The following is a 14959-nucleotide window of genomic DNA, read 5'->3' as shown; positions in this document are numbered from 1 at the left end:
TTATAGGTAGCTTAAAGTAAAGAGTTAGAATTATAATAGCCTAGTATATAAAGCCAGGTACAAAGCAAAATACTAGGGAAAAGGGGGTGGAATAGTGGTTAATCTCTAGGTCGCATATTATAAAGACTAACTCTTGGCTAACTAAGCTACGCTGAGGGTTGGCCTTAGATATATAAGGAGAATTAGTCGTGATGTTACCGTGTTCTGTTCTCCTTACATTATTAAACCTCCTTCGCCGCCTGAGGCTGACACTTTAACTGCGCGCGAACTTGTGAGAGAGAATATGATTAGTTGTCTAGAAGGGATTTTGGCTGCTATTAACCATCTTCACACGCTTGGGGTGGTCCATGATAATATTAACCCTGCAAACATTATAATTAATGAAGACGGCGCACTTATTCTTATTAACTTTAATGGCTGTCAAAACTAATATATTAGTTAAAGTAAAGTAATATAATGAATTTAATTAAATATACTTAATACAACAAATTGATATACTTAATTTATCAGTTATTAAATATTTCAAAACTTATTTTCATAATATTAAATCATTTTAAGTATTATTTATTATTCTTTGGAAATTAAGTTACCTTATTTGTTCATAATTATTGAATTTTTCATATAAAGGGTTTCTTAGACCTTTATTTCTTAAATATAAATATCCTTAAATTCCACTAGTTTAAAATAGTTTGGCAGGCTTTATCTAGTATAAACCTAAAATAACCTAAAAAATAATTTTTACCTTATTAAGAATTATTAAAGCATTGCAGGCTAGGCCTACAATCAGGTATAAGCTAAGTGATCTAAAATAACCACCTACTAAAGCACCGCATAGCAAAGTAAACGGGGCCAGTATAGGTAAACTAGCAGAGGATGGGGAAGCTTGTAACTTATGACTTATTAATTTAAAAACGTTTTTTATACCTAGCTTATAATTCATTAATTTAAGAAAGTCATATTAATATAGAAAAATAGTATTAAAAATAACTATTTAAGGCCCCTGCAAGCCTTAGGGCTTTAAGGGCAGGCTATTTTTTATATAATTAAGGCTATTTTTTGTAATATTATTTATTATAAAACTTATAACTTTAATTAACTAAGTGATTTAATGAAATTTCTAGTTATACTATATCTCTTACCTTTTAGTAGCATCTTGGTTATTCATCTATGGTATTAGTTGACTGTGAGTGTAAAAGTAAGACACTGCGTAGCCCTACTCTTTCTCTAATCCATCACATGCAATGTTACTTTACTTTATGAACAAGGTATGGCTGCTGACTCATCTATGCCGCTGCACTACAATCTCTTTCTCATAAGGTAGAGGTGTTCAGACACAAGAGGCTTCTAGTCGCGAGCATATGGCGATTATGACCAGGGACAATGGAGAGCTACCTAGCTACCTAAGATGTGTTGACGTTGGGCGCCAGTTAGTTCTCATCATTTTATTGCCTATCTTTTCTTTCCAACAGATAGAGTCAAATATATATATCAAGAACCTCCACAGCTTTAGCGGCATTTGTCAGCACGAATTGGAGTCATGCGAATTGATAAACTCAGCTGGAGCCTCTTATCAATCTCCAATTTTCATCTTTGTTCCCATCATCCGCAGCCTTTATTACCACAATGCCTGCCCCCTTACTTGTTCTCCCTCGCCCCGGCGAGACAGCAACCCGTCAACCGATTCCCGCACCGTCCGAAGCAGCGTTCGTGCAGACCTTTGGCCAGGTCTTGCCACCGGCCTCTTATCTGCCAACACCAAATGGCAACGTGGCCTACTACCAGCTGCCACCGAGGGAACATGACCCAGACGCCCCCGTTCACCGAGTCCTGTTTGTCCACGGTGTCCAGACACCGGCGATCGGTTTGCAGCCGCTAGCTAAGGAACTATCCAACCGCTTCCCATCCGCTCAATGTGTCCTTGTTGACCTATGGGGCCACGGGCTCACGGATACCCCGTTCGCAGCTCATGAGCCAGCCCTCTTCCACGGACTTATCAAACATCTCATGGCGCATCTAGGCTGGCGCGATGCTCACTTCATCGGGTATTCCTTTGGCGGATCGACGACCGCCACATTCGCAGCCGCTCACCCGGACCTTGTCTCTTCGATGGTTCTTGTTGCACCCGCGGGATTGATGAGCGAAGCTCAGTTTAGCGAGACGGAGAGGAAATACCTACATGGCGGCGACGGACTGGAAGAAGCTGCAAAAGATTGGATTCTCGAGTTCCTCGAAGGAGGGAAGTTGATCGTGCTGTCGGATTGGAAGGAAAGGGTTGCACGGGGCGAAGTCGTTGCCGAGGCCGTGCGGGATTGGGAGCTCAAGGAGCACCCAGGGCATCTGGCGAGTGTTGTCGCAGTATTTAGGGACGGCGGAGTTCTTGATAGGCACGCTGAGTTCTCTAGAGTTGCAGGAAGTGGGAATCCGTGCTTGGGTATCCTTGGGGAGATGGATGATGTTTGCACTGCTCAGGACCTGCACGATGTTGGAATGAACGACGTTGCTGTTATCCCGGAGGTAGGGCACGGGGTTGTCAGGGAGAGAGTGCCGGAGGTTGCGCAGCTGATTGAGGAATTCTGGAAACGTCTTCAAGTACGGCCCATGAATGCCATGAAGTCTATATCAGTACTACTACCATAGGTAAACATGTCAGAGGAGGAGAATTTATGTAAATAAAGCTATGATACCTAGGCATGGTAGACAACAACGAACGTTGCATGACGCTCAAAACGCCCACTGTTGCAGCCAATTTGACAACATCTCGGGTGTAATGGAGGATAAGGATTGCATGGTCGCGCTGGCCCCTTTGATATTGGTAGTATCAAGGGGAACAGACAGAGAACCTACACCGTTTTCCACACTTCCTATAAGCCCTTCATAGAAACCAAGTAACTTCAGTGCAGGCTTACTCGCAAGCTCTCGCGCTGTCGGAGCTTGGATCAATTTCAGGTCCTCAACCCACTGCTCCATCAATACTGTGTTCATACCAGGATACATGTTATGGATTGGCCTTAGAAGGCTCTCCCAGGTCGGCGGGGTCGGGTTGACCTGATGAAAGACCTTGAACGTGTCCTCCCTTTGGCACGAGTGCAGAATCTCGACGATAATGGTCGCCAGCGAGTCCACTGGGATCCAGTCGACTGGAAATGCACCGAGAGTCGATGGCATCTTCCCAAGAAACTTGGATGTAGCAACGATAGCCGGCAGCCATTCGATCGGATTCCAGTAACCACTGCCCGTGCATGGGCCAGCGATCTGTCCCAAACGATGAACACTGACCGGAACCCCAGCTCTTTGGGAAGCGGCTAGGCAGATGCGCTGACAGACATGCTTGGCCTCCCCGTACCCCCGGCGGAGGGTCACATCGCAGTCTTCAAATGCAATTTCCGGGACCGCAGAGCCGGTGGCTCGCCCGACAGCTCCAATGGAGGAGAGGAAATGCACATGGGCTCGCTTAGTACTCTGTAAGCTAAAGTCAAGCAGACTGCGGACTGCGCGGATATGAATATCATCAAAAGACTCGACGGAGATGTTGAAGTCCATGCGCCAGGCATTGTGGATGATGGTATCGACGGATTGTAGCATCTCCTGAAATTTGGCATCCTTGATGCCGAGTTGAGGAGCACCTGAAGATGTCTGGATAAACTCAATCTTGTCTGGGATAGTGAAATCGAGACCTCGCTCTTGCAAGAGCTTTTGCTGTCTTTTGACATCGGAATCACGGGTTAGGCAGTATACCTTGCGAACGGACTCATCGGTTCGCAGTTTATCAAGCAGGTAACAACCGAGGGAGCCCGTAGACCCTGTAAGTGCTACGGTAAGGGTATCGGAGCGAGACAGATCTCGCTAAGGGAGGTCTGCCGTGTAGTCCTCAACCAGACCATTGATGATATCGGATCTAGGCCGCTGACCCTTATCGGATCCGTACAGGAAACTGTGAAGAAGAGTGGACAGTTTGTTTACGGTGGGATGCATGCACACGGTTGGAGGAGCCACAGATGCCTGGATGGGGATAGGAACGGCGTATTGCGGAGTCCCGAATCGCATCTCCTACCACCCGGACCCCAACGGACCCAATGTTGCAGTTGATACCGCGTGTGCGTCCTCTCTGGTCGCTGTCCATAACGGTGTCTCTGCTATTTTGAGCGGAGAGTCAGAGATATTTATAGTCGGTGGTGTGAACGCCCTCTACGGCCCTGGCCTTACAATGGTCTTGTAGAGTGCGGGTGCGATAGCTGCAGACGGCCAATGTCGCTCATTCGATGACGGTGCCAATGGCTACGGTCGTGGCGAGGGGGCGGGGGCCGTCGTGCTCAAGAACCATGCACAGGTGCTCCGAGACGGGGACCACATAGCTGCCATTATCCAGGGATCAGCGGTTGCCCATGACGGCAAGACGAACGGCATCATGGCTCCAAATGCCGATGCACAAACTTTGGTTGCGAAGAGCGCGTTGAGAGTAGCCAACCTCAATGCCAGCGCCATTGAGTACGTCGAGGCCCAGGCAACTTCCACGCCTCTTGGCGATCCAACTGAAGTTTCCGCCATGAGTGCCGTGTACGGGGTGGATCACGACACCCCTTGCTACATCGGCTCGATCAAGCCCCATATCGGTCATCTCGAGGCCGGCGCCGGCGTGATGGGTCTCATAAAGGCAGTTCTCGCGGTTCGAAAAGGCGTACTTCCACCCCAGGCCAACCCCAAGACACTGAACACCCGAGTTGACTGGAAGGAATCGGGTCTAGAGGTCATCCAAATGAAGAAGGTGTGGCCTGAATTGAACGCACCCCGACGAGCTGCAGTCTGCTCCTATGGGTACGGCGGGACAGTCTCCCATGCGGTCCTGGAACAGTCTCTGACCCCCATTGAAACCGCGATTCATCGTCACTGAAACGGCCCAATGATCCTGCTCCTCTCGGCGCTTCAGAAGAAGCGACTACCTATGGTCGCTGAGTCTCTTGCGATTTGGTTCAAGTCGAATGGCACTGACGACAACCTGGCAAGTATTTGCACCGCTCTAGCGACACGTTGTGACCACCACGAGTTCCGCACATCAGTCGTGGTGAACAATGTGCAAGAAGCTCTTGATGCACTTGACAGTGTGCAAAAGGAAGGCACGACCAGATGGATGGCCACCGACCGGTGCTTACCTGCCACCGTCAGCAGGGAGGTCGTTTGGGTCTTCTCAGGCCACGGGGCTCAATGGACGGAGATGGGCAAGGAATTGCTGGACAACAGGGATTTCTACGCGGCAATCGAGCCCCTGGATGAAGTCGTCCAGCGGAAGATGGGCGCATCGCCGATCGAGTGGCTACGTGACAGTGACTTTGAGTCCACCGACCGCATCAGATCGTGACATACATCATGGAGATGGGCATCGCGGCCATTCTCCAGTCTCAGGGCTAGTTTCCAGGTGCCATCGTTGGTCATTCTGTGGGAGAAATTGCCGCCAGTGTCGTGGCTGGTGCGCTTTCCCCTGTGGAAGGAGCGCAAGTACCAAGGCGTGGTTCGTGAGAGGCTGCCTCTGCGACATTTGAAGAATATTCCGTGACGGGTTCCTAAGCTTTGAGGACGTACCAGCACAGTCAGCCGCTCTTGCCCACTGGGATCCTCTTCATCTGGTAGTGCCTATGCCCCACCGCGTTTATGTGTATTTGATATCATTGGGAAGACTTCAAGGGTTTGAATGGCCATTCATCTTCTCCATCATGGCTGTCTTTCGTACCCGGTGAGCCCATCCTTTCACCCTTCATACATCCCATCCGTTTTAGCGCTGCAGGGGTACCCTTACTGAAATATATAAACCCCACGCAACCCTCCCAGCAGAAGATTTTCTTCATCATCAGCGCACGTTCTCAAACAAGGTTTATCGATCCAAAAGCCCTTCCCAGCCCGCCTTCGATACATTCTCTATCTGCCACCTTTCACCCGTAAAAGAATATCATTCAATATGCCTCGTGATTCGTGATACTACTACCCCCAACCCCAATCCTCGAATCCCATTGACTAACAAGTAACCAGACGCTCAGGAACTAGATGCGGTGTATGCTGGTATCAGCGAGCATGACAAGGCGATAGCCGACTGCTGCTTGGAGAAGGCCAAAAACGGAGACTATGCCGGTGCAATCACTAGCTGGATCTTTGACCGGAAGAAGTACGTCAGCGGCGAACACCTCCGCTTACTCTCTGAGGGATAATGGAAGGAGGCGCTTGAAAGCTGGCTGGAGTGGCCAGAACCAAGATGAAACAGGCATCCTGGGGTTCCGCGAAGGGATTCTGGGTTTCTTCTGCTAGTATCTGACACACAAGATCCTTCTAGATCGTGTCCAAGCAACGCTTCTTTGTCGTGCAGTGGATGCTATTGGTAAATTCACATCAGTTATGATTTCCTCATTATTACGCCTCCCCAGATCTGCATTTCAGGTCAGTTATGCCTATTTGAATACAATCCTCTCGTTTGCCATTTGGCCCTGTCTATTTACCTCGGTACAAGCGATGCTTAGATGTCACCTTGCCGGCCTACAGACTATCCTTCAACCCTTCTAACTCAAGGATGAGGTATACAATTCGCATATTTTACGTAGTTGATAATGTCCTGTACGTCATAACATATCCCGGGTTCAGAAGGCTTTATAGCGTATGTAGGCACGCCACTTATTTTCTCTTAGAGGAAGATCTCCGAAGTTATTCACAGGCCAAAGACCTACACGCGCATGGTACATTCGAACAAAAATCCTTAAAGACGCAAAAATTCCGACTAGTATCTATATCCCACCCACCCGTGTCCTCGCCATCGATTATAGCTAGCTGAAGTAGTCAAAAGCATTGAACTGTATCGATTCTTGGAAAGTAAGTCTACAAAGCCACTCGATGGTCTACCTAGGTACAGCCTTTAACCTGACCCCCTCCGCCGACGTTTCCAACCACACCTCCATTTTCCTAGATGTATCTTCCATGCCCTTGAGCGTCGGGTCCGGCTTGAGCGGGTTGGTGGCATCAACACTTAGATCGGAGAATAACAAGGCCAAGGGGGACGACTTCCAGATATACTGGTTGCGGGTGTGCAGCATGGTTGTGATCAGGAACACACCACTAAGTAGGACCAATGCGCCCGGGAGGATCAACCAGGGCCAGCGCACATGCACAAACGACTGCTCTGTCCAAGTACTTCCCACCGCTGTGGCACCGCAGACTTTCGACCGCGCGTGGAGTGTCAATGACGACGCGAGCGATTTGAACATGGAAGCGATATCAGTCAGATTACCTTGCGTGCCGTAGACAGCCTCGAGGGTCTCTGTGCTCCAGCTTGGTCGGTTGCTGATGAAGAGTGACCCGTACCCTTCGAGCAATGGGTAGAGGGAGTTCGACATGGCGAGGCGACTTAGCCAGTTGATGTTGTAGACACAAGCTTCCTGGTCAGTAGTGTTCGTGTACGGCTTTTCGTGACGAGTCCCGTTGACGTAGCAGACTTCGGGTGTGATTGCGAAGTTTTCCGTGCCATACGATGTGATGTTTGATGCAGTGGCGACTGCTGTGCGGTTCTCTGAGAAACTCCCCTCTTGCACGGCAGCCCCGTACGTCTCGACACAGAAGTAGAGGGCACATTCCGTGGCGGTGATACCGGTAGTCCCGTACCCTGGTGAGCTGATAGCCGTGAAGTTGAGAATTAGCGGAAGACCCGTGGTATCCAACTTCAGCAGATCTAAATTCGTCGTGGCGTTCATTAGGTAGATACTGTTCATCGCAGTGGTAAAATAAAACCCATTAGGCAGCGTGTAGTTATAATTCGTCAGCGTTCCAAACGTCGTCTCGTTGACCTCAAGGGAGTCCGTGATGTTGGCGCAGCGACTGCAGAATCCGAGAGACTGGTACGGGGCAAACGTGCAGTTCCCCGTTGGACAGCTTGCCAGGGCACTGTTGCTGTTCGGGCTTTCCGTCTGGTAAATGCCCGAGTAGATTGCGCCCGCGGTCCCAAGAGGCACCTTGTTCATCCCCGGGCCCTCGCCCATGCCGTAGTCGGTGTACATGCTGGCATTGCACACCTGAACTGAGGAGTTGCCGGGGGCGTGGACTGAGCGTTCTTGGATGCTCATGACTTGCTGGACAAAGGGGTCGGTGACGGCTGCGATACACAGAACGAGACACCCTAGTGTGATGAGATGGCTGAATAGAATCAGCATCGACGCCAAAAAGAACTACTCCCCTACTCACCGTGGCAGGAATCGAAAGAGCACAACGAAAGCACCTATAACCCCGCGACTGGCGGCGTCAAGCAGCGCCAGATCACTCAGCTTGTTTCCGTCGCGAAACCACGACCATTTCAGCTGTGCCAGAGATTCGGTCAGGATAAAGGCCATCGAAGCCTTCATGACGGTACTGAAGACAGAGACAAGCGCGTTGAGCGTAATCCCGTACGGCCATTCAGGCATAGGCCGCCCATCGTAGTAATACAGGACGCCAATAATCGCAGCAAGAAAAACAACCGAGAGGAGACACCCCAGGATCTCCAGGGTCCAGCTCGCCCCCCAGAACGGCCGGGTCTGAGACTGCAGGAAAACCTGTTCGGCCGAGGAGAGAGGTCGCTGTCGAGGTTGTGGTGAGGGTTCGGGGGGGTCATCGAGCCGGACGTACGAGAGTCGGTATCCATCCTTCGGCTCTTCCATTGTTGCAAACGTCTCTCTCTAAGACATCCAAAGACGATTAACAAAACAGATCAGGGACGGAGCTAAAATAAAAATTCTCGTCGGGGAGATCTACGGGCTCATTTCGTCATCCAGTGTGCAGGTGAAACTAGGGCCGTGAGGCGTGGGACTCTTTTCCTGGCTCAGTCTAGCGTCGAGAGCGTTAGTGGAGTACAGTCCACGCGATAGCAACACTCATCGTATCAGGCTCTTTAGGTTGAAGTCGATGTGGGCCATATGGGTCTCCTACCCCTGACTAGCTGGAGCTTGAACGAGTTTGCCACGGTACAAGTGATCGACGAAGTCCTGGAATTCCTTGGAAAAGCCTCCTAGGTCCGAATCGTTTACTATCGGCCCACAGTTAACATGCAGGTGCCGAAACCATGAGCGAAATCGGCGAGGATGAGGCTCTCTGTCGGGAACAAAGGTTTTGATGTCACCGGTTCCACGACGTCTGCCGTGGGTTAAGGGTACCACAAGCACAACTGCACTGTACCATACTATGGTAGTCTACCTCAGTTGTGAAAGAGTAGAGTACGAGTTACTATGTCGAAGATGAATGCTCATGAAATACGAATAGCTGTCCGGACTGTTGCAGTGAAGATGTTGATTAAGACTAAGGTTACTACCGTAGTACCACAGTGGCGGCTTGGCTGCTACCTACCATACTTAATCAGATTCAATTGCGGGACGATTAAAGAAACATGGCCATGTAATGCGTTGTTGCCCCTTGCTGAGATATTTCAGTCAACAGGTAGTTCAGTCTCGTTTAGATGGAGTAGAGATGAAGGACAACGACGTCGACACGACAAATGAAAGAACAGAACACCACCAACACCAAATGAATGCCAGCTCCCATACAATGATCTATTCATCAAATTTGGCACAGCCAGACTCGAACCCATCAAGCTGGAGCGGCTCCTCATCGCCACACCAGACCGGGCCGAAAAACGGCTGAAGCTCCAACGCAAGCTGCATGATATCAATCCCACAGACATAGCGAGTGTTCGGAACCGGGACAAGATAGTTCTCGCCGATGATACGGCTAATGATCAGCGGAATCCAGACCTGGGGGATGGCGCGGCCCTCGCGCGGGAACGAGCCGAGGAACGTCTTGGGGACGATGTTGTTGCTATCGTTGAAGAGTTCACCGCACATGGCGTAGTGGGATGAAAGCCTGGGCTGGCCGGCGGCAATGCAGTTGGCTCGGATGGACCAGACGGTTGTGCCCTGGGGTGCGACGGGCTGCTGGTCGAAGATAAGCGTTAGGTGGGGGGTGCAGGCCGGGGTCGGCTGCATGAGGGTCACGTAGATGTTGAAGCGGTCGGCGAGGGGGGTAGGAGGGTAGGTAGGCCTGGTGGTGGCCACGGCTGTGTCGGGCGCTGTGGACATGGCGGTAGGGGTGTTTCGGGGATCGTTGGTATTGTTTGGACGAGATGATTCCATGTTTGATTAAGACCGTTGGGCAAGGTGAAGGTCACGGGGTTAGTGGATGGGAATCTTGGCTCTTGAGCTGAATGTGAGGATGAGGATGGTAGTGCGAATGGAAATATGGCGAGGTTGGCTGGGCCGATGCGTTGATGCTTTATATGTTTATGAAGGAGGAGTTGTGTAGTCCCCATGAGTAGAGCAGTGAATCCGCAGGTGAGGTTGGGGACGGAGTCTTGTAGCTGTGCAAAGTGAATATTATACCTAGTTCTGCACCATATCCTTATTATTAGGTACCGGTCACTGCCTCACAGCTGGACAGAAGGAATAGCCCCAAGATGGGTCTCATCCGTAGGAAACGTTCTAGCCAAGGCCCGCAGGTAGTTTCTATTGTAGCCTACGGACTGGGATGGAGTATGTAGATATAGTCTCGTAGACAATAGAACATTGAACAGACGGCTGGCGATGCGGACTGTTCATAAAATATGATTCTCATTGCAAGGAAATCCGCTCATCTGCATCTCATCGTTCCCCGTTTTACGTGAATTTGATATTTTCTCGCCTTTAGGTGGTTCATGAAAAAGAAGCACTCCTGCAAGGTATGATAGCTAACTACAGCTGGAATACGGCTTCCCTCGTATACAAGGCTCTTGAATAACAATTGAAAGCTGTGTCAACGGGCGATTCTCTGCAAAGGAACCCGCGGTTGCTGAGCTCATTGTGCTAAAGTAGTCCTAACTCGTGGCCTTCTACCATCTACTACTACTGCTACTACTACTATCCTATATATGGTAGAGCCTAATCCCACTTGTGACGTACATAAGGGCTACTACAATGGTAAGGACCCATCATCGCAATCGATGTGGTTTGTTAGTCAACGAAAGAAACTTGATATTAATGAAAGTCTGTAACTGATAAGAAACGCAACATTGGCATTCTTGACCAGCTGCTCACAGTCAGAGACAGCACTCCCCCTTCTCACTCAACCTTCCTGACGAAGGTTACTGGGCCTCGCAACCACCTGGGGCAGCGTTCGCGTTCCCACAACCAACATCATCCTCATCATCTCCATCTTCACCATCATAGCTCTCGTTATCAGACTCATCCTCGTCGCCATCGCCATCCACCTCGTCAGCAGCGGCAGCAACAGCCGCAATGAATATCGCAACGTTCCGAGCATCCGCATTGCTCGTAATCGGATCGACCAGACTACCGGCGAACGGATCATCCTCCCTCTCAATCCGCTGATGATTGAAGCACCGGTCCTTCAGCATATCCGCCTCCCCCGTAGGTACATACGACGACGCATAGTGTTTGGTGCAGAAGTCTACCCCATCCGCGTTCTTGCTCAGAGGCGGGGCGCGCAGCTGATCCGCAACGCAGGGGATGATCTGGGCGCGGAAGCACTGGGCGGTTTCCTGCGTGACGAACTCGCGCTCGGCGAGGCGATCCAGCAGGGCGGCAACGTAGAGCTGGCAGCGCTGCGGGGGGTGGACTCGGCGATCTCGATGATCTCGGGGACCTGGCTCTCCCAGACTTCGCCAACAACCTCAGAGGACGCAGCCCTGGTGTTTAGCTGGTCCTTGTTGTGCTCGATGAGGTGCTCGTACTCCTGGGGCCCGTTGGTGACGTGGATCCGGGTGCAGTTGGTGGAGTCTTCCGGGACGAGCGTGAGCATGACGTGCGCGGGGTGGGTGATGGGGATTCTGTAGGGCAGGTCGGAGGCTTTGAGGACGTGGTGTTGGTGGCCGAAGGCGAGGACGATCTGGACGGTCGCATTCCGCCGGCGCAGGTGTGGGAGGTCATGATGACGAGGTTGGTTGTGGAGTGGATTGGTTAGGTTTGATGCGTATCGATGATTGATGATGAGGAGAGCTCGTTGTAGATGAGATCTGGATTCTTCCTTGAGTCGGATGAAGAGAAGACAGAGTCTGGAGGATGGAGGGGTCAAATGGGGGGTCGTTTGCCTCTACTTATAGACAGGCTCTAGCAGTTTCGGAGGCTTGCCATCTCATTCAGCGAGCATTCAGTTGGACATTCACCAAAAGGGCTTTGTTCCAGAACATAATTGTTTCTTTCACCGTGACCCTTTGCTTCTATCTCGGTCTTTATTAACATTATTTGCAGTCATTCAACATAAAGGGGTTTATCCAAGGACTTCCCTTTCACTGGGTATGCGTCTCATCACTCTATATGGGCTAGTCTCATATTGGTAGACTGAAACCCATCTAATACATTGTTCTACAACTGTAGGATCTCCAGTGAGTTTGAGTCTCAATTGATATTATCACTAAAGACGGTATGATCGATTACAGACTATAGACTCATCCTTATTCCCGAGGAACAGGGGCGAAGGCTTGATGTTGCGCCTACTTGCTACTCAAGACTCTCATGTCCTGCGACTACAGAAAGCGCCTAGCATCGGAATGGATGATCTTCATATCAGAAGGGGCCGTGTGCCGCCAACAAGGATAAGGAGACGCAAACCCCTTGCAACTCGCACAAATGGTTTCCACTACCATCTCTGGCTGACACTTCGCGACCTTGCTTTTGGAACCTCTCACTAGTAATAGCTCGTGGTTCAATCTTTCGGTTAGCTCGCTAATGCTCACAGGCTTTGCATCTTCCAGCAGAATCCTCAACGTCTTCCAGGCCAGGCCTCTACGTTCGGGTGGCTGTCACTAAATATTCTCCCACATCAGCTCTAGTACCTCATCGTCGGTGGATGGTGGATTGTATAAGAATCGGTTGAAGATCCTATGAGTCTCTGCTTGTGCGAAGATTTCGATTGTGGCGTTCGCGAGTATGGAACTGTCAGGAGTCAGCTGTAATGAACATGACAAAGTTTTGGATCTGCAGGTGTTGACTCCAGGCGTACGTACCGTCCAGAACGGCGTTCCAGAATGGCATTGGCCGCCTTGACGATGTCCATGGGGTTGTCTCCGAGATGCTTGAGGATGTCCGCGTTGTCCCCAAGTTTCGCGATTATTCTGTCGAGACGGGTATATACGGCTCGACCTTCGTCAATCTCGACTAAGACACAGTTTCCGAGGACATCCGACATCTTCTGTGCCAGTCGTGTGCTAGCCAAAATATGCAGACGTGGTGGCGCAGAGATGAGTGCTTTGACAACCTCTCGGTCGGTTTCTGAAGACTCGTCCACCGCATCCAGGATCAGGTAGAGCTGTTTCAGATCAGCTTCGGCGCAACTGATCATTTTCAGACTCACTGCGGAGGACAACGGACCGCCTTTGGATCGATCGCAGCAAAGCTCCTCATCAAGCGTGGCCGTTCCTGCAGTATTTGCTGCACGATGCCGGACAGGACGTGGGAGCTGGTGAGCTCCTCTTCCCAGGGTTGCTGAGGGGAGTTGCATGCAAAGTACGCAACACCGACATCTAGGTCAAATGTATGCGACAGTCTGAGATAGAAACGAGCGGCTTCGCACACATCTAATTGTTCGGAGAGAGAGGGACCAGTGAGCTTCACGACCCTCGATGGACCGTTTGCCTCTCGCCATGGCTTCAACGCCTCGTGCTCGGAGAACCATTCCTGCCCAGCGTTCCTGCTGGATCTCTTCTGGGCATCCGGATCGTACAACGAGTTCCGCAAGGCGAGCAAATCTGCGAGAATCGTCGTATGTTCTCGCGAATCAGAAAGTAAAGCCTCAAAGTGCCGATCTGCGCGAACAGCAGCCTCATCCAGGCGTTGGTGGAGTTCGTGGACATCGTTGCTGATCGCCATCGAAAGCCGAAGGGGGTCACTTCCGTAGTGACGGCGAAATGGAGTTTGAAGCTTTCCAGCGAAGCAACCATTTGCCGAATGGCGCTCTCTTGAAACGGCCACTTGAGGTTGTCAAACGTCGACCCGGAAGAGGAATCGTCGATTCCCATTGATCGCCATCTCGATCTGCTCTATTAGCTTCTCAAAGCTCGCCAATGGTTCATCTCGCTCGGAAAGCTCCTGAGTGCTGTACGACTAGTCTTTGTACTTCACATCTTCGGTGAGGTCGTCCAGAGTCTTTAGAAGGCCTCGCGCTTGGACGAGCGTAATAAGCTATTTCATTCTCTGTTTCGGAGCCTTCTTCACCTTCTTGACGTATCCAATTTGTGGTATCTGGTCACGTTTCTCACCAGAGTGCCAACAGGCACGCTGGGGATGACGAGCACCATGTTCTGAAATGCAATGCCAATGGGTACGAAGGATAGAAGGAAAAAGGTGAATGGGAAAGTAAATCGCAATTAGGCTGAGCGTTTAGTGCCGGCGTGGCCATACCATAGTCTTTTTATAAGGACACTCCAGCATCCCCAGAATGTTCGAAGCCCGTACTGCTTCCAGAAGGCATCCCAAGAGTGTCAAGAGCATGTACCACTTGCAATGTACTGTACAACGGCAGTACAGTTATATTGAAATTTCCCACCTCGAACGTTGGGGGCTGGAGTGCAGCGTGGAGTAGTCGACACCGGCGTCTACAGGGGCCTGAACGGCGTCCCAGGCCGTATTAGGATACCCCACGTCCCGGTGAGAGACACTGAGGCTTTTTCGGACTTGTCAAACATGCGCGTCAGTGTCTTCGTGTCAGGAGATTGTTTCAGTGTAGTACGAACCACCGGGGTACTGTTTGCCTTCATCTACAAGTCGGATTGGACAAAAGGTGGCTGGTCCAGCTAATTCCAAATACGTTGTACGAACCTCAGAACAGGGGAGACCTTGCAGGGAGGACAATATGCTCGTCCGTGACATTTCGCATATTCTGCAGGCCATGACTGGCGGTTTCAGGTCTGACGATATGCGTGATCATCTTGTTTAGGACTCTCTCGACAAAGAAACTCCGCGGAATGAGACTGCGGTTT

The 14959-nt window shown here is 50.6% G+C and overlaps 6 protein-coding genes across 6 annotated transcripts; 2 read left to right on the top strand and 4 right to left on the bottom strand.

Moving 5' to 3' along the window:
* Nucleotides 1–1623: 1623 nt before the first annotated feature.
* Nucleotides 1624–2665, top strand: BDW74DRAFT_189439 (alpha/beta fold hydrolase; the record flags this gene model as incomplete). Its single annotated transcript, XM_073731975.1, has 1 exon — nt 1624–2665. The coding sequence occupies one exon, from the start codon at nt 1624–1626 to the stop codon at nt 2635–2637; it is 1014 nt and encodes a 337-aa protein (XP_073578078.1). The 3' UTR covers nt 2638–2665.
* Nucleotides 2666–2721: 56 nt separating this feature from the next.
* BDW74DRAFT_183884 (male sterility protein-domain-containing protein) lies at nt 2722–3972 on the bottom strand (the record flags this gene model as incomplete). The annotated part of the gene is made up of 2 exons (XM_073730644.1): nt 2722–3800; nt 3879–3972. 2 exons carry the CDS (start codon nt 3970–3972, stop codon nt 2722–2724), a joined length of 1173 nt encoding a protein of 390 aa, XP_073578077.1.
* Nucleotides 3973–4003: 31 nt separating this feature from the next.
* On the top strand, nt 4004–6194 carry BDW74DRAFT_183883 (thiolase-like protein; the record flags this gene model as incomplete). Its single annotated transcript, XM_073730643.1, has 4 exons — nt 4004–4165; nt 4217–4837; nt 4925–5318; nt 6019–6194. 4 exons carry the CDS (start codon nt 4004–4006, stop codon nt 6192–6194), a joined length of 1353 nt encoding a protein of 450 aa, XP_073578076.1.
* A 678-nt stretch (nt 6195–6872) lies between these two features.
* On the bottom strand, nt 6873–8660 carry BDW74DRAFT_189438 (DUF3176 domain-containing protein; the record flags this gene model as incomplete). The annotated part of the gene is made up of 2 exons (XM_073731974.1): nt 6873–8160; nt 8209–8660. 2 exons carry the CDS (start codon nt 8658–8660, stop codon nt 6873–6875), a joined length of 1740 nt encoding a protein of 579 aa, XP_073578075.1.
* An 885-nt stretch (nt 8661–9545) lies between these two features.
* On the bottom strand, nt 9546–10070 carry BDW74DRAFT_183881 (uncharacterized protein; the record flags this gene model as incomplete). The annotated part of the gene is made up of 1 exon (XM_073730642.1): nt 9546–10070. The coding sequence occupies one exon, from the start codon at nt 10068–10070 to the stop codon at nt 9546–9548; it is 525 nt and encodes a 174-aa protein (XP_073578074.1).
* Nucleotides 10071–11107: 1037 nt separating this feature from the next.
* Nucleotides 11108–13850, bottom strand: BDW74DRAFT_183880 (uncharacterized protein; the record flags this gene model as incomplete). The annotated part of the gene is made up of 5 exons (XM_073730641.1): nt 11108–11578; nt 11629–11871; nt 12818–12917; nt 12989–13290; nt 13353–13850. 5 exons carry the CDS (start codon nt 13848–13850, stop codon nt 11108–11110), a joined length of 1614 nt encoding a protein of 537 aa, XP_073578073.1.
* Between the last annotated feature and the right edge of the window lie 1109 nt (nt 13851–14959).

This window comes from Aspergillus multicolor (genome assembly GCF_047715735.1).
Source record: "Aspergillus multicolor strain CBS 133.54 unplaced genomic scaffold BDW74scaffold_51, whole genome shotgun sequence".
Taxonomy (NCBI): Eukaryota; Fungi; Ascomycota; class Eurotiomycetes; order Eurotiales; family Aspergillaceae; genus Aspergillus; species Aspergillus multicolor.
Note: the sequence above shows the minus strand (reverse complement) of the source record. Positions and strands in the feature narration are given on the sequence as shown.